The 20,121-nt window shown below is 36.6% G+C and overlaps 1 protein-coding gene across 2 annotated transcripts in view; it reads right to left on the minus strand.

Annotated features, from left to right (window-relative positions):
- Nucleotides 1-20,121, minus strand: part of cntln (centlein, centrosomal protein) — a 151,911-nt gene that overhangs the window by 35,741 nt on the left and 96,049 nt on the right. For both annotated transcript variants that reach the window (XM_079811926.1, XM_079811925.1), the window contains exons 13-14: nt 17,812-17,897; nt 7,196-7,293 (exon numbers count right to left, since the gene is read on the minus strand). In XM_079811926.1, the coding sequence (XP_079668052.1) occupies nt 7,196-7,293; nt 17,812-17,897 (184 nt within the window). The remainder of the gene's footprint in view (nt 1-7,195; nt 7,294-17,811; nt 17,898-20,121) is intronic.

Below are 20,121 nucleotides of genomic sequence, written 5' to 3' on the forward strand. Positions count from 1 at the left end.
CCACTCCGCTCATGTTATTATGAAAATATTGCTCAGGTAAGAAGACATAAAATTATAACAGCCTTCAGTCGGTTCAGTTTTGACTAACTTGCTCACTTTCATCACTTTTGCTCTGATTCTCGTGCACTGACTGAGAGCCCATGAGGGTTCTCTCTTTCACCGACGGCCCGACGATTCTACATGTTGAATCGGCCATACAAAAAAACAGACGGCGTCCAAGAAAAAATCTGGCCTGACGTTGCCCGTAGGCCGTCCATTGGCTTGGTGTGTCCCTGGCTTTAAAATCTATAGTAGGAGCTACAGTTCCTTTCACTGTTAATATTATTGCTCTATCCTATTTTATATTTAACTTAATAACACAGTGAATACTTAGAGCTGCTCCAGCAAGGCTCAACGATAAGGATTTTTTTTCTACTAAAATTTTTAGATACCAGTGAATCAGATTACAATTACCTTATTCAATTTCTGTACCTGGAAATCAGATGTAAAATAACACTTCAAAGTCTTCACTGTATATAAAATAAACATAGATTAATCAATATTACAGTTACAAAAGTTATGCAGTCAAGAGCAGTAGGGATGGGCAATATGGACTTAAAAATATCTCACAATATTTTCTGGTATTTATTGCGATAACAATATCAATATAAATTTCTACAAGTGAGAGCTGCATGGATTCTTGAGAGCCTCGGAAAAACAAACAATGATCTAAAGTAAAACGTACCCATCATCCAATTGGCTCCTATAATAAACGGTAAAAATCCAAACACCAGCCATTCAGTTGTAGATATAGGCTACTTTTCTTCTGTAAAAGTGCAGGTAATGTTTAAATAGTGCAACTGTTCAAATCAATGACAAGTTTGAAATACACAGATTCTTTATATATTCATATTCTCGTGGTGCACACAGTAGCAAAAAAGTGCAAACCGCAAAAGTAATAATCCCAGCCATGTCTTCAGATTACAAAAAATTGCAAATAATGATTGAATGACAGAATTTGAATTTAAACTTGGTAATCATGTGCGAATGAAAATGTATGCATGCATATTTGTCATTTTAACTGAACTTAGGACTGGTGGTGGTGCTTAAGACATTGTTGGTCATTCAGTGTTTCTGTAAAACAAAACTAGCAATAATTCTGATAAGATAATACTATTCCTACGAATTCTACTACTAATAACAATATAAACCGCACAAAGTATCCATGAGCTGATGGGTTCATATATAAATCACGTTGTCTGCATTCGCTTAAACTGATTTGTTGAAATCAAAACGGTTACAGTAATAGGTGAGCACCAGCCAATGAGATTGCCGTTTGCACATTAGTTTCTTCTTGTTTATAAAGGCTGAATAGTTCCAAATGAACACAGTTATTGTACAGGAAAATACATCAAAGAATATTGTTTACACGTAGCACGTCAATTCTGCATGGTGTGCAAGACTCTCTCGCTCTCTCTTTGAGTGTGTGAGAAACGGAGCGCGCTCACACTAAAATGTTTACTGCGCGTCAAATACACTGTGCATTAATTGAGATGAACTGAAATAGTGGGCTTTACGGGTCGCTTGACAAAGAATCTGTGTACCAGTTCCAGATTGTAGAGGTAGCTTCTCATTTAGAGATAAATTCGTCCACACTTTCTGCCATAATTGTTTTCGCTCTGCACGTGAGCTGTGAATGGGTCGCGTCATCAACTAGGCTTTATCGTTATTATTGTGGGAAGACTAATTCTTATCTTGGGGAGTTTTTACCGGTATCATGTGTCATGTTAGCTTGTTTATTCATTGGCAATAGTATCGTCGTTCACTTCAGCTTTGATAAAGACCCATTCATTTCCACATCGTATAAGCCTGGAGAGTCTAAACCTCCTCCCCTTTCTGTTTCAAGCGTCAGCTCCAAACGTGTGTCCGAAAAGTAAGATAATATACTCCTAATATATGTTTGTTTCCTTTGGTTCCTCTTTTAGTGATCAATATAACCCTCGAATCTTGTCATAATTGTAATATATTCGTTAACTGTCGTGCTCGTGCTATCGAGTTGTTCAAGAGAACCGTGTTTGTGTTATTGGGATGGAAGGGATGACTTTTTCATTAAACATTCGACCTGGATTACCATAGTAACACACATTGCTTTCACTTATTGATGACATGCCCTCGGCCGGCTGGCACAGTAGATTGCGCCATAGTAGTTGTGTGGGGCGGAGCTATCAAAATAGGTGCGAGACCCTTTTGGGGTAGGGGCGTGTTTGTTTTTGGTGATTTGACATATCAACATCGGTTACCAGAAATAGCTTACCCCACCTTTAAGACTGTATCCCAGTGTTAATTTTGATAGCAATTTTAGATTTAGTTTTAGTAGTCTTTTGACTAAAATGCCATTTAGATTTAGTCATATTTTAGTCATCTACATTTGTTTTAGTTTTAGTGTAAATCTACAGTAGATACAAACTAAAATCTGATGGGTTCAGTAATGTAATGTAAGAATTTCTCTAAAATGTCCAAACCCATTATATACTCCTGGAGAAAACATCTATTAACCTGTTAATATGAATGATATTAAAGTTTGAACATGCAATACAGACAGATTTAACTGATGTCACATATAACATGTCTTTATCTTAAAATTAAATGAAACCATTTATAACATATGGTCTTCATTTCAATTAATTATATATGCATTCTTTTTAACAACTTGCAAACAAGACATTTATTTGTATAAATTAAATATAATAAATGCTTATTAAAGCTATTAAACAGCAGGGAATGCTTTTCTGTTTTTCATTTGTTTTTTGATTAATATTAAGGGCACAGACAGTGACTTTAAGACCGAATGCACAGATCCAATGCACTGACGCACATCCAATATTCTCACAACAGTTTACGTTCTCTTAAGACATAACCGACTGTGTTTGCGTCAATACTCTCACATTTTGACTTAATGTTGTGTGTATTTGTCCAGTCATACTCGCATGCTGTAAGAGGTAGACATGTGTACGGCTGCACGCTTCGTGAAAGAAAACCGTACAGAATAGTGTTCTCTTTTGCGTAGTCACACATATTCAGATCTATCCATATGTCTGCTCTTCTCTTTCTCCCAGACATTTAGATTTTTTATGGAGACGTTTTCATCTAGTTGTCAATAGATTTGTGTCATAGTTTTGTCATTTAAAACTGGTTAAAACTAAATTAACAATGATGTATCCAACATATCGCTATACACGTTTTCTTTCTCAACTGTTTACGTTAATGTCGCATCTTGATTCAAACACCTACGCGATCTAATTTCTAAGTGTCTATTATCATGGCTGTTTCACTCCGCTGACACTTGTGACGTGCAACAGGCTTTAAACCAAAGACTTTAGGGACATTGTTTACTCTTTTAAAGTAAGATCACAGCACTGCAATATTCAAATCTGCAATCACCCATGCCGCTGATCTAGAGAGAGAGCAGCTATATGTACAGATAATTAGCAGTCTTTTGTCAATTTATTCATTTTGTTATTTATGTTACAAACATTTAAATAGCAGGGGGACAAATGTGTAGATTCATGTAGCACTACACAAGACATGAAGGAGAGCTGGGCATGTGCTTCGGATGTTTGAACACAGAAAACTTCTTGAAAATGTCATGTGATTATTGTACCGCCTTCCTATAATGTAGAGAATCACTCGTTATACATAAATCATGTAACAGTTCATGTTTTTACTTGCACAAACTATTTAAAACGCACTCAATCCACTCTGAGTGTTTGCCTTATCAGCTTGCGCACAGCCTTATCGCGTGAATATCTAATTTGTTTAATATTCTGGTAATTAGATACATTTACTTCATAGACACTAGGGATGCCACAATTCTCAATATAATATTGAACCGTTCGGTACGGCCGAAGTTAAGTATTAAGTATTTTTCTACAAATTCTATCATTTGCCTCCATCCCAATATACTGAACAACGCGACATACATTCACATCACACGTTAGTGGTGGAGTTATACTCACGGAACACTAAAGTCATTTACAATCACGAAAGTTCATTATTTATATGCGTTTTAAAGCCTTGCCGGCGTGAGCGCGAATTAAACATGCGCTTTTTCCGAGCGCGCGTACTAAACGCTGGTCAAACACGTGATTACTGGACTGTCAAATACACACAAGGTTAACATAAACACAGTCGGTTATGTCTAAAGTGAAAGTAAAATCGCGTGTGTCTGTATATTAATGCACGGAGGTCTTACATTGACAGCAGCAGCCTAGTGAACACTCTGTCCTTAAAGGGACAGTTCACCTCTAAAATTATGTCATTATTTACTCACTCTAATATTGTTCCAAACCTGTATTCATTTCTCATTTTTGAGTGAACTATCCATTTAATGTTAATACAATAACAAAAGACAAAGAGAAAAATCACTCACTGCTCTTGACTGAAAAACTTTAATACAGTAGATTTAATAAGAATCAGTGTATATTTTATAGTGAAGTCTATGTAGTGTTTTATTTTTACATTTATTAATTCAATTTCATACTTACATGCTGCTGTACAGCTCTGAGCTGCCAGTGTACATCTTATATATATATATATATATATATATATATATATATATATATATATATATATATATATATATATATATATATATATATATATATATATATATATATATATAGGCCTAGTATATTATACAATACATGTGTACAAGGGTTTTTTTAAGTAAAGTTTTAAGTTTAAGTAAGGTTTTTCAATTCCTTTAAGTAAAATAAAGAAAGAGTTTTGCAATTAAAAAAGAATTTTTTCTCCTTAACCTCTTGCTGTTCCTGTCGCTTAAGAATAGAATAACAAAATACTGATGTGACAAGCCATCAGAACCGAACCAAACCGAACCGAACCGAAAACCGTGTTTAAAAACCGATGTATGTATTGAACCGTGGACTAACTGTATTGTTGCATCACTAATAGACACCCTTCTCTGATATCTCCATTGTGCTCTATTCTTGCTTTGTTGTCTATGTTAATTTGTCTGGACGCAAACACTACACACACTGCATGGTATTGGTTTTTGGTATCGGAGCATTTTAATGTATCAAATAACAAGTACACAAGCGCAGTATCACGCCTGATACCGATTCTGCTATCTGTGCATCCCTAATAACAAATGCTAATTTATAACATGCATAGTTAAAAACGAGTGGGTTTTTGTGTAGTCAAGCTATAAAGTCTTTGCCTGTCTGTCCAAGTATACTGCGCACGACACAATGTATGAATTTTTGAAGAAAAATACACATCACACCTGCCTTTCGGAGAAAGCAAACACATGACATTTTTTGAAAGACTGAGGAAACTAAGAAGTTTGACTGAAATTAAAGCAACACTTTACACTAAGGTTCCATTTGTGAGGGAGAATGTACATACAGACGGTTGTTATCACAGAATAAACCCAGACTCTTACTTACACCATTCAGGCATAACATTAAGAACACCTTCCTAATATTGCGTTGGTCCCCTTTTGCTGCCAAAACAGCCCTGACCTGTCGAGTCATGGACTCAACCAGACCCATGAAGGTGTGCTGTTATCAGGTACCAAAGATGTTAGCAGCAGATCTGCCAAAACACAGCCGCCGCCGGCTTTCCTTCTTCCCATAGTTCATCCTGGTGCCATGTGTTCTCCAGGTAAGCGACGTACACGCACCTGGCCATCCACGTGATGTAAAAGAAAACGTGATTCGTCAGACCAGGCCACCTTCTTCCATTACTCCATGGTCCATTGTGCTTTTGGCGGTGGACAGGGGTCAGCATGGGCACCCCGACTGGTCTTGGCTATGCATCCCCATATACGCAACAAACTACGATGCACTGTGTATTCTGACACCTTTCTATCAAAACCAGCATTAACTTCTTGAGCAATTTGAGCTACAGTAGATTGTCTGTTTGATCAGACCACACAGGCCAGCCTTCGCTCCCCACTTGCATCAATGAGCCTTGGCCGCCAAACTGGCTCAAATCCTTACGTTTGTCAATTTATCCTGCTTCTAACACATCAACTTTGAGGACAAAATGTTCACTTGCCCTCTAATATATCCCACTCACTAACAGGTGCTGTGATGGAAAGATAATCAGTGTTATTCACTTCATAATGTTATGCCTGATCAGTGTATTTTGCGATAACAACCAGCTGGATGTACATGATCCTGATTATTACATGGCTGCTTGAAACATAAGTCAATATTTTGTGTCTAATTATTTGCTTGAGTTTAAATATTTGAATAGGTCTTTAAACGCAAAGCTTCCGCAAAGAAAGCAGTTGCTAGCCAGCAGCAAGTTCAAACTAGATGGACATTTTAGGGATACGGTAGAGTCATACCACTTATTACACAAAGAAAGAGATATTGATTTGAGATGAAACTGTTTTAAAATCTTAACTGTTTATCATCTTATAATCTATTACAGTGTACAAAACAATTGTTACATGAGAGTAATCCACGATACCTGGATGACAAATTTAAATAATAAACACAAAATATAACTAATATAAACTAATATTTTATTAGCTCACCAAACGCAAAACTTCCATGAAGAAAAAACGTTCATAGCTAGCATATAGCGCTGACTTCAGTTAATACAGATGAGTCGTATTATTAGGTTTTTTACCGTTTGTTATCTGGGAATAACATAGAGCTGGATGGCACAATTGACCAATCAGAATCAAGTTTATTAATGAATGAATATTAATGAACTACATTAGTTAACATGAACTAACAATGAAAAATACTTTTAAAGCATTTGATAATCTTAAATGTTAATTTCAACGTTTACTAATAAAAAGTTAAAATCTACTGTTTAATGGACCTCAGCTGACAATGAACAGCTGTATATTTATAAACGAATGTAAACAAAGATTAAAAATTCTGTGACAAATGAATTGCTCATTGTTAGTTTTTAGTTAATGTATTAACTAATGCTAACTAATGGAACCCTACTGTAAAGTGTTACCAAAATTGAATTTTTAAACTGCATGTTAATGTTTATTACACCTACCAAACTGAATCTTATTGTAAAGTGTTACATTTCATACATTTTATGTCTGCCAATACTGTGTGTGTCTGTGACTCGATCTCTATGACTTTAGTTCATTGTTCTTCAAAAAATTCAGCTAAAGGCTGAACATTTCCAAAAATGAAAACAAAAGACAGTCAACGGTTGGTACCTTCTTAAAAGTCTGTTCCACTCTTCGGGTGGATGTCTTGATGGGGGTGCTGCTCCTCCTGACCTCCTCCGACGACACTTCCCGAAACAGAAGCTCAGCTGAAGGAATAAAAATTCATACCGTCACCTGACAGCCAATTCAAATAAATTATCGTTAATGACACATAATTTCTGGTCTTTTCAAAGGTATATTCAACTGATTGAGCTCTTAAAGAGGCCTTTAATGGACAGATTTAGAAAAGGTACTCGTAACCACAAATCAAAACCTTGAAGCAATCTTGCAGATTATTGTGGAGTAATACAAATTAATTTAACGTATGATGGAGTTTGTGTTTTTGACTTCATGGTAGGAACTTTGTAGCTATGCTTGTTAAAAATGGGAAAATAAACACATTTGGACTTTCTGCCGCATCAGATTAATAAAAGTTTCATGGTGAATGTGGATGCTCATTTGTCGAATGAAAATGTTGTGAAATATTTACAGTCAGTTTTTTTTTCCTGAGCTGACCTTTGGACAGTAATAAGCAAGGCTGAAATTCTAGCGAGTCACAGACCAGTCTTTCACTGTAGCATCATTCACACATTTGCCAAAATGTGCGCGCACACACACACACACACGCGCGCACACACATGTTTTTATATCATTATGTAGACTTTTTGTAGAGAGTTTTTACAATGTACAAGCTGTATGTTCTATCCCTGTCCCACTAAACATAACCCACACAGAAAACGTTCTGCACCTGAGGACAAATATAATGTAGGTTATAATACTAATTATTCCAAATTTTGCAATCCAAATATATATATTAATAAACATATTTAGAAATTTGGAGAAATATAGTCTAATTTTAAGGGCAAATAAAATATCTTACTTTTTTTGATCACCCTAGTTTTTAGCCACACTTAAAGACCACACCAGAAGGAAAATTGAAGAAATTATTACCTGTTCATTCAACACTCCCAACATCAGAAATAAAATGGGAAAAATATTTTGATAAAATGTAAATTGTATTATGCTTTTTTTATACTGTCAAGCTTTATTCCATTTCAGGACACTTCTGCTCTCTGAGAACCAAAGCTCAACATGAGTTCTGCTTCGCAGTGGATCACCATTGTCACTGCCAATCTAGAACTTCCTTCATGTCAGTCAAATTATTATGCTGTGCACAAAACGTAAAAAAAACAACAACAACCTCTTAATGCATATAAATACACCGATCAGGCATAACATTAAGACCACATACAGGCCCGTGTGGTTTGATTAAACAGACGAGCTGCTGTAGCTGAAATTGCTAAGGAAGTTAATGCTGGTTCTGATAGAAAGGTGTCAGTATACACAGTGTATCACAGTTTGCTGCATAGCCGCAAACCAGTTAGGGTGCCCATGCTGACCCCTGTCCACCGCCGAAAGCGCCAACAGTGGCCATGTGAGCATCAGAACTGGACCACGGAGCAGTGGAAAAAGGTGGCCTGGTCTGATGAATCACATTTTCTTTTACACCACGTGGATGGCTGTGTGCGTGTGCGTCGCTTACCTGGGGAACACATGGCACCAGGATGCACTATGGGAAGAAGGCAGCTGGCGGAGGCAGTGTGATGCTTTGGGCAATGTTTTGCTGGGAAACCTTGGGTCCAGCCATTTATGTGGACTTTTTTTTTTTTCAAGTTCCACATACCTAAGCATTGTTGCAGACCATGTGCACCCGTTCATGGAAATGGTATGGTGGCCGTGGCCGTGGCCTCTTTCAGCAGGATAATGCGCCCTGCCACAAAGAAAAAATGGTTCAGGAATGGTTTGAGGAGCACAACGAGTTTGAGGAGTTGACTTGGCCTCCAAATTCCCCAGATCTTAATCCAATCGAGCATCTGTGGGATGTGCTGAACAAACAAGTCCGGTCCATGTAGGCCCCACTTCGCAAACTTACATGACTTAAATGATCTTCTGCTAACATCTTGGTGCCAGATACCACAGCACACCTTCAGGGGTGTGGACCTTCAGTCCATGACCGGTCCCACCGATTAGGAACTACTGGTCTAAAGTTCACACACATCACAATTCATGCAATCACATTTATCACATCACTAGCAAACTAAATTAGTACATCATTCCGATCCTTAGAGTTTTCAAAAACACAAATCAAAAACACAAATCAAAAAGACAAATCTTGTTTTTTTTTAAATGTTACAAAAAAACAGACTACAAGGCAGTTGTCTATAGAGTTGTCGATATAGTCTACTCATGAGAAATTGACTATACTTGACCATCAGTAAGTCTACATTGATGCATGTGTAGAGTCCACACTTGCAGATCTGAGCATATGATTTATGCAGCAATCCAATGCATTATTCACAAAGTTACACATCCCCCACTCCTTGCGTGTTCATATATTAAATATTTTGGCTAATCTGACAACACGCAAGTCATCCGATTAGAGTGGCATATTCTCAGCTCTCCAGACTAAAAAAATTACTAGGATACCATTGGCTCTTAAAAAGAAACATTTAAGAGCCAAATTACTTATTATGAATGATACTTGTTATTATATTACAGAATTGTGTACATGGATGCTAAGAAGCAGTGTCATCTATGATCACTTTCTATCCCAATTTAACACAGTGGATGAAGTACCATTGGGAGATGCATTAAACATTACATTTTCACTTTGTCATTGCTAGAAGATGATCTTGTATGTGGAAGAGTTGCTAAAGACCATGTAGTACATAGTGTAGCACTAGTCCATAGATAGAAACATGTGCTTCAGTTCAATTACATAGCTCCATGGAAGCCTTATCTATCTTTTTTTTACACAATTCACTGTTTTAAAATTCAAATCGTTTTTTAAAACTAAAAAAAACAAATTTATAAAATGATAAATTCACATTTCTGCCTTTAAATTTTTTTTTAAGATAAAGAATGTGCTGCTTTGAAATGTGCAGGACTCACTTTTAATTGAATTACAGCCTTTTAAAGTTTAATAATTAATCACACTATGCCATATTGCAATTTTTTTTCTTGCTTTTCCATCACCAAATTTAAAGAGAACATATTATGTCCTTTTACAAAGTCTTGACTTAGTTTTTAGAGTCTACTAGAATACGTTTTCATGCTTGAATGTTCAAAACATAATTTTTCAAATATTTTACATAGTTGCAGTATCTCTCCAGGCTGTCAGTAACAATCTGTTTAGTTCCTGTCTCTACGAAGCCCCTCCTTCTTAAAAGCGCAATGTGCTTTGATTGGTCGGCTGGACCAATGTGATGTGATTAGTCAACCGCTATACCGTGTTTCGGAAATGTCACAATCCTTACCATAACAGTGAGTTCCACTACTAACGCCTTTCATCCAGGCCTTACCCGTTTATTTGTTTATGCCTTTTAAAGGGGTCCTTGATAATGATTTCACTTTTTTAACTTTAGTTAGTGTGTAATGTTGCTATTTGAGCATAAACAACATCTGCAAAGTTACGATGCTCAAAGTCCAATGCAAAGGGAGAGATCTGTGATGTGATCTACGAAAACCCATCACATGGTGAAATTGTACCTTTTACAGCTTTTGATACCATATGAAAGCTGGGACCAAGCCCTTTTCAAATATATTTGTATTTCTTTCAAACAAAAGTTATGGTTATCTAAAGTCGGCTGATCGCTATGATTTTTAGGAACAGAATTTTGAGAAAAACAGGTTTAAATAACCGTCATCCCTTTTTTCGCATAGACATGAAAATGGACTATCCAAACTTAAATGTCTGAAATTCAAGCATGCTTTGGAATATAGACCTAAGGTTGGTCTTGTTTTAAAGAAGACACTTATTATACAGGGAGTGCAGAATTATTAGGCACGTTGATTTTCTGATCATATTTTTTTTCCAGGCACATTTGACCAATTCCAAACCACAGTAATCCTAATAACTACTATTGATTTAGTATTTAATAATGTGCATATACACTTTAATAAGTGATATATAATTGTTCATGAAGGCTGGAAATGAAAAACACCTTATATTCAGGTGTGCAGAATTATTAGGCATGTTTTCTTTTACAGATAAATTGAGCCAAAAAAGAGATTTAACTCAGACTGAAAAGTCAAAAAGTATTAAATGCCCATGAGAAGGATCCAATACTAATGCAATACTAGACATTGCAGTTAAGGCATGACCATTGGACAGTGAAATGCTCGTTGGGTCAGCAGGATATTTTATATTTTTATAAAATATATTTTATATTTTTATTTAATTTTTTTATTTTTATCTTATTTCCTATTTTTATCTTACTTGATTTATTTATAACTCTACTTATGTTAATACTTTTTATTCTAATTTTATTCTATTTCTATTTTAATTTCCCCTTGTGTTCTTGTAACTGTTATTTGCACTGTCCATGGAGCGGACCTGTTTACATTTCACTGCCAGTTGTATATTGTGTATATAACTGTGTATGTGACAAATAAAACTCTTGAATCTTGAGGATCTGACAAAAACAGGTGGTGAAGAAAAGGCACCTGTTAACTGCAAAAGAATTAAGAATTAAGGTGAAGAATTAAGGGTGAAACCATCAGGAACCCTTTAGTCTCCAGCGCCACCATTTTCCAGAGCTGCAACCTACCTGGAGTCTCCAGAAGTACAAGGTGTCAGGATCTCAGAGACTTCAGTTAGGTAAAGAATCCTAAAAAATGACCCCCACTAGATAAGAATCACAAGCTGAAGTGTTGTAAAATACATGAAGAAGGTTTTTTTATAGGCTTTATGGACAGATAGGTTGAGAGTGACTCTTGAAGGACCAGCACCACATCCTCTAGTACCACTGTTTGAAGAATTCATCTTCCAGAATCTGGCAGTACGTTTTGGGAGTTCATTTTAGTCCATCCTGAAGTCCGTTTTGCAGAGATGTACTAAAAATGAACTCCCAAAACGTACTGCCAGATTCTGGAAGATGAATTCTTCAAACAGTGGTACTAGAGGATGTGGTGCTGGTCCTTCAAGAGTCACTCTCAACCTTTAAAACCTATAAAGCCTATAAAAAAACCTTCTTCATGTATTTTACAACACTTCAGCTTGTGATTCTTATCTAGTGGGGGTCATTTTTTAGGATTCTTTACCTAACTGAAGTCTCTGAGATCCTGACACCTTGCACTTCTGGAGACTCCAGGTAGGTTGCAGCTCTGGAAAATGGTGGCGCTGGAGACTAAAGGGTTCCTGATGGTTTCACCCTTAATTCTTCACCTTAATTCTTCATTCTTTTGCAGTTAACAGGTGCCTTTTCTTCACCACCTGTTTTTGTCAGATCCTGCTGACCCAACGAGCATTTCACTGTCCAATGGTCATGCCTTAACTGCAATGTCTAGTATTGCATTAGTATTGGATCCTTCTCATGGGCATTTAATACTTTTTGACTTTTCAGTCTGAGTTAAATCTCTTTTTTGGCTCAATTTATCTGTAAAAGAAAACATGCCTAATAATTCTGCACACCTGAATATAAGGTGATTTTCATTTCCAGCCTTCATGAACAATTATATATCACTTATACATTATTAAATACTAAATCAATAGTAGTTATTAGGATTACTGTGGTTTGGAATTGGTCAAATGTGCCTGGAAAAAAAATATGATCAGAAAATCAACGTGCCTAATAATTCTGCACTCCCTGTAGATGTCAAGTAAATTATGAAAGTAAAAAAGTTATAAAAGTTTAAGTTTATGAAAATGTAAGAATATATATTTTATAATAATATTTTATATAATATGTATTTAACAAAACATGTTTTACTCTAAAACTACAAGACAATCAAAGCCAGAAATATGAACGAATTGTGTTCAAAATTTTAGGTTGATATATAAAAAAAATCAGCTTTCAGTAAGAAAAAGTTTGGGCACCAAACTTTTTCACTAGATGACATCCAAACTCCATTACTGACCATAATATATGCACCTCCACTTCGGTTTGAGTGATATGAACCACATATTTCCATAATTTTCATACATTTTATGAAGTAGACATCCTATTCAGAAGCATAGGCAGTTTATCAGTATTTGATTTGAATTCAACCTCTAATAAATATAAAAGAACATGTGCATTATAGCTCTGCATCACAAATGACAAATCTCTATATTTTTTCCCTTTTTTTTCTAAACTTTTTATCTCGAAAAATTGACTGGATGTTATATTTTGAACTTTTTTTTTTTTCTGTGTTCATCGCTATTTCAAAACAAAGGTCTGAACTGAATATGAAAATACGAAAACTAGAATTTATCAGCTGCATCTCTACACAAGGGGACTAGCTAACGTTACTCTAAAGAGAACAGCAACTTCTAACTTTCAACTAAGTAGTGAAATAGGTTTTCTATTGTTTATCATGGGCAGTCTCTGAACTTGTGATCACCTGTTGTATGTTTAGATCGCCCAGCTAGTGTACGTTTAGAATAGCAAGTACAGCGCACCTGCAGCATATCTAACTGACTTCTCTTCAGTAACTTCTCCATCATCCGATCGTTCATCTCTGGGTGTGAAATAATCCATTATTTTATCGTTTAGGGCACTGACATCACCAGGATTAAGCATATTTAGGCGAGCGAGATCATAAAAGCGATCAGTTACTTTTGACTCCTTTGTTCTCTTGTGCTCCACCATCTTACAATATGATAACGTTGTATTAAATAAAAACTTTGCGTGCCGTAGTTTACATAGGACTGGAGGGAAATGTGCTTTGATACACATTTCTTCTACATGTACTGGGTTTATTTTGCTGGGTGAACTGTCTTTGTGGTGTTAAGAGAGCAAAAACTATGGCCGTTTTTTTTTTTTTGCACCTCCGCCGGGCATGATCTAAAACATAGAAGACGCAGTCTTTTCAGGTTTCCGCTATAAATCGCTGTTTTTCTGCACTAAACAAGTGAATTTTGCCATGATATTTTTAGAAAGAAGATGTTATAGAATAATAATGTAAGGAAAACCCAATTTTGACAAAAAATTAACATTCAACCTATTCTTCGACTTTGCTGAAAACGTTCCAGAGCGACATCCGACAGGTCTTCCCAGATCCGATCACATTTTCTTTTATATAAATCCCTTTTAAAGCACTACAACAAATGGCAGGTAGGTACTACAACGAGTTTCTTCCTGGGTTGGTGACATCACAAACCCTAAACATCTACATAAACCCTGCACCGGGAAGACGCAACAAAGGGGGTGAGGCCATGTTGGGCTGCTTTAGAGAAGAGGAAGTGTTGTTGTAGTAGAGTGTTGTTGCCATGCCGCCGAAATGCTGTTATTTTCACCACTTCACATAAGCAACTCAGGTGTTTTGAATGCGCCCCCACAAGCCTAAATAAATGCATGTCTTCTCAAATCATTTTACACCAGACAGTTTTGTGAACGAGGGTCAATACAAAGGGACAATACAAAACACAGGTTTTATTAAAAAGTTGTTACACAAGGATGGATCCGTACCAACTGTTCATGATGCAGCTTATAGAGAGATACTGGTCACGGCAGTCATGAAAGGGAGAACATGCACTTTATTACAGTTCATCTGAGTTGTTTTACGGATATAAAGTTTACCAGTTTATTAAGCACCCCAGAAACGGCATAAGGTCTGTATATATTTGTTTACTGTTAACAATCTCCATACAGCATATATTCTCTGGCTCTGTAGGCATCAATGTCCGACTCTGGTTCGAACTGAACACAGCTACTGATATTTCTGACATTTTCAGTGCATGAGATTGTACTGACACCGGAGCATGAGCTCTTGAAGCTCTGTCCTCTTCTTGAAAGGGGGCTGGGAACACCAGCACATTTGCATTTAAAGGGACACACACAAAAACGATATGAAAATAATACAAAACTGCTATAAAAATTTATATGTGGGGTATTTTGAGCTAAAACTTCACAGACACACGCTGGGGATATCAGAGACTTATTTTACATCTGGTAAAAAGGGGCATAATAGGTCCCCATTAAATGAATATTATGAGGATAATATAAGGAATATTGTGACTTGTACGTTTCTGGAAGACAATCTATGTATTTCAGAAAATTCAGAAACAGTGCTTACTGATATAGAGAATTGTGATAATTACACACTAAAGAAAGTGGAAAATGTAATGTCTTTTTTTTAAGACCTCTTGAAATTATATTTGACTTTTATTATACCATTTAAGATATTTAAGAAATGTTACGGTCTTAAATTCGATCAAACAGAATTTAAGACTTAAAAGAATCAGTTCATAAGAGTCATTTGTTCGCAAATTGGACATCACATCTTCACATGCATTCGTGGTTGCATTCAGCGGGCACAATGCAAAATAAAGCTACAGAATATCCATGGTAGAAAATGGTTAATTATAATAACTATTGCTTCCTCATGACATGGCATGGATTTATGTAGGAATGGTACCAACTTACAGAAATGTCCCTACCGAAATTTGACCAATTTTCCCCAAAGAACTTAGGGTGCTTATACACTAGAGATCGCTCTGATGGAGCGTTTGACGGATAGGAATGTACAAGCTCCTTTCTGAGGGTGTGGAAAGAGCCATGTGAGTTTGAAATCAATTGGGAATACAGCAAATTGGATTTCCGAAAGCACATCTGGACCTACCTCTCTCAAATTCTCATGGGTTAATGGTCATGTCATAATTTTATTTTGTGATTTCACTGGAACAGAAAGCGGATGAAAGATGAAAGTGTGTGTCTGCGGCAGCTGCATGTGGGGAAGGGCTCCATGCTATTGTTGCCCTGTGTCACCTATGGCCTGACTTTGCCACTGACCAGAGGGAAGGATAATACTTAATATAACAAATCTTAAAGGTAGGGTAGGCAATTTTCAGAGCAGCTAGCAATAGCAAGCTAGCTTTGAAAGCAAGAGATCCCACCCGCTCTCCAGAGCGTCCCCAAAGCAACGCCTCCTTCAAAACACATGAAGCAGATTTGGCAAAGTGTCACGAGACGAGAGATGAAGTTAAATTACCTCAAAGCACATAACATTACAATAATAATGAACATAACTTAAAGAGCACTGACCTGTACCACCTGACTGCTGCAGATGAAGTTTCGAGATTGATAGTGTTGCCATTGAAAGGCATAAATTAGAGTCACGGACCATTCCATGTATAACGTCACATGATTTCCATCTCTTCCAAATTACAGTAGTTATAGCATGAACACAGCATAAGCTCCATTCTATTCCATTGTGAAAGTGTCTTTAATCGACTTTAATTGCGAAAGTGAAAGTGCCCTTTTCGATCGTACCACAGTGCCCCCGCGAACACGATTTCTACTGAGGTCCCCCAACAACCAACCTCACGATGCCATCCCATAGAGGCATGAAATCACTCTCAAGGACCTTTTCCTGGAGCGTTCCCACCTGGTGAAATGACCTGCCTATCTCAATTTGCGCAGCCGAGTCTGTAGCCATTTTCAAAAAAACATCTAAAAGACACATCTTTTCCAGCAGCACCTGACCAATCAAGAATAGCACATATCATTATATTCATTTTCTGTTTGTCTATTTATACAAAAAAAAGTTCTGTCCTATGTGTTCTGTGCTAGATTAACTGAGACTTGTTACAGCACTTGCATATTGTTGCCCTTCACTGTTTTAGTTGCTTTTATTGCTCTCATTTGTAAGTCAGTTTGGATAAAAGCGTCTGCTAAACGACTAAATGTAAATGTAAATATAAATGTCACTTGTGATCAATTTGATGCATGTTTGATGATTATTTTCAGATTGAGCCTATTTTCAGGCATTGTGTAATATCATTGCGCCGCTGCACCCATGGTACGGCAATAAAGTTCTGTGTTTAGAAAAATCGCAACTTTTCATTTTCTGTTGGTCTTAGTACATGATGTAACTACAGAAGAGTCCAGTTTTAAATAGGAAAAATATTGAAAGTCTTTGGTCATTTTTGAGCACGATGCTAATGGTCTAATCCGATTCAATGATGCCTTTGTATGCTTAGCTATGCTAAAAGTGATACCGCCAGATACAGAAATCGGCTGAATGGATTCAAAAACGGTAAAACTCAACTGTTTAACACTAAGGGACTTGGAAAATGAGCCTATTTTCAAAAAAAGTGGAGTGTTCCTTAAAAGACAGATACAATTTTCTCAGTAAACCACTGTTTAATAAAAATAAATTAAAAGCAATTTTGTAAAACTACCAAACCCATACCGTACCGTGACTTCAAAACCTATTTGATGCATGTTTACGTACCGAACCGTCAGTCTTGTGTACAGTTACACCCCTAATATATATATGAATAAATTGATAATCTCAGGGTGTCTCCTAGGGTGTTGTATTTTTTTCCACATTTGCAAACGTTTCAGTTTGCCCATATTGAGATTTATTCCATAAAATTCCATAGATTAAACACATTTGCAGAATATGGTCCTAGGCCTCAGTAAAAACAAACCAATTTATTCATGCTGGTATTAAGTGAGCTGGGAATGATCAGTTATATCCTCCCAAAGGAAAGGATTCAGTAAGTCTATAACACAGTGAAACAGCTTAACACTCATCAGCTACATTACAGTATATTTAGCAGTGTAAGTGATGCGTGTGTGTGTGTGGGGTGGAGGGGTGGGGGGGTGGGGTATAAGACTTTGTGATGTGCGTAATACCTTGCGTTTCCTCCTGTTGACACACTTGTATGTCTTGAGCTGCAACTGTGTCCAGGGCTGCATTTAGTTTCTTCTCCAGATTAGCTCTAAACATATCCAAAAGCATCCCAATTAGATTGAGAAATGATCAAACTGTCAAGTTATTTAGATTGACTATATTAGTAATACAACAAGAAATATGGTTTATTTAAATGTCAATACCACTTCTAAAATCTATATAATAGATTTTCCTCACATGTATGCTGCAAATTCAATTAATACACAGGTATGCATTGATTTAAAGAATAAGCTATTGAAGTGTACAGTCCATTTACTGACCACAAACCCAAAGCATAACTGAGTTCAATGAGGAAACTCAAAAGCCCCCTTCCAAGCCGAAAGAACATGAGTTTTCGTTGATTGTATCACAATCGGATTGCACTTGACCACAATAAAACCCAGTTGTAATTTCATCAAAAGACACATTGTGATTGGATGACTAAAACTTTTCTTACTAATCCCTATTAACATGGTGTACTAAGAGGTTAGTAAAGAAAGAAAACAAAAGAAAAGCATTTTCATGCATCCATCAATGTTTTTAAAATGGAAAATAAATATGTTTCATGTTAAGGCAAACTCTCATGTAATGAGAGGGACATGTATGCAAGTAGCGATTAGCTCAGGCTCTATCTGATCAAACTGGAGACATCAAGACACATGGAGTAAATACAGTCTCGCCCAAAAAGCTTCCAGATACTATCCAGATACGAGACGCATGTTAATGACAGGTGTAAAGGAGGCCATAATGTTACTATGTTACTTGAAAACTATGCCTGTTGTTTCTGTGCATGAATGTACTCTATTCATTCTATACATTTTTCTTCTAGACTGTGAATGCAGTAAGTTTCTGTCAAAGTGTGTTAAGCCACAGCTTTTGAAACTTCCTCTTTTACCTTTAAATCACTTCAACTCTGACACCATCCAAATCTCTCCCCCACTGAGATAGAGATATAAAAAGAAACCCCGCTAATTAAATAGCTCTTAATTCACCAAGAAATCAAAGTGCTAAGTGACAAGAAACATAAAACCCCTGGCTGGGGTGTGAGGATTTCTTTTCACCTAGACTGAGAAGGGATTGGGGTGGGGTGCAGGGGGATCTGAACAGACAAGTAGCGAATCTAAACCCAATTAAGAACCACCAATTAGCTGTATGGGTTCTGGAGACTAATTAAAAGGGGCAAAAAGAGGCACTTTCAAGTTATTATTAGGACCCAAAAGAAGCCTGTGGAGGATTGGGGTAGGCCCCAGTGAGACATATGCACCTGAAACACACACCTAGTTCCCCTCCCATTTGTTCTAGTGCAGCGGTAGAAGAACCTCTGCTGAATTGCAGTGGCTTAGTTCATCACAGTGTAACTACTGGCAAAGAACTCTGGGTAATACTCCAGTTGTAACACAACAAGGGACCCAGTTTGTTTTTGTTTTTTTGCTAAGAAATTATCCACTAACAACTTGAGATTGTCCACAGAAATGAACATGAACTTCCTTTTTTAATCACCATGTTTCACCTATTTTGATATAAAACCTGTGCTTCTAAAATCAACTCCTTGTCGTATTGTGCTAGAGTGCAGCATATATAAGCAGCAGTGCAAAATGGTTTATTAGCATTCCAGCTGTGGAGATCAGCTGTAGGTCTCTCATGACCACACCAGCCACTCTATAAAAACTCTATACTACAGCATCTCTTTTCATGTCAACGCCATAGATTTGTATATATATATATATATATTATTTTTTTTTTTTTTGAGAGGGAGTGAAACTCTCCATCAATCCCCTCTGCTTTCCAGTCCCAGTGTGTCTTTGAACGAGTACATCATTTGAATAACAGATGTTTATTAGTATAGGGCGGTTAGCAGGCCCCTCTCTAGAGCTTCCATGCTGGTTGGATACATTTCGGTATAGGTAAAATAACAAAAGCGGAGACAGAAGGAGAAGAATACGTTAAAAAACACTGCGATTGGATATTCTCTGAAAGAGCACAAGGTGCAAGAGCACAAGTGATGATGATACATGTTGGAGGTCCATCATATCGTTTTGTTGAAATAGTCAGAGGCCTTAGAGCAATAACATTTAACAACTATATTTTCATTATAGTTAAAAACAGTAATGCACAATTCAAACAAGGTTTAAACAGCCACTATTTGCACAACATCAAAGGCTACATGGTACTGTACATCATAGCTTGAAAGACAATGAGATGAAAATTAGTATGGAGTATCATTCACTTTTACTGTTAATGTATCAACTACTGAAATGTTGGCATTGTGACAC

This window comes from Gobio gobio, assembly GCF_949357685.1.
Source record: "Gobio gobio genome assembly, chromosome: 3".
NCBI lineage: Eukaryota > Metazoa > Chordata > Actinopteri > Cypriniformes > Gobionidae > Gobio > Gobio gobio.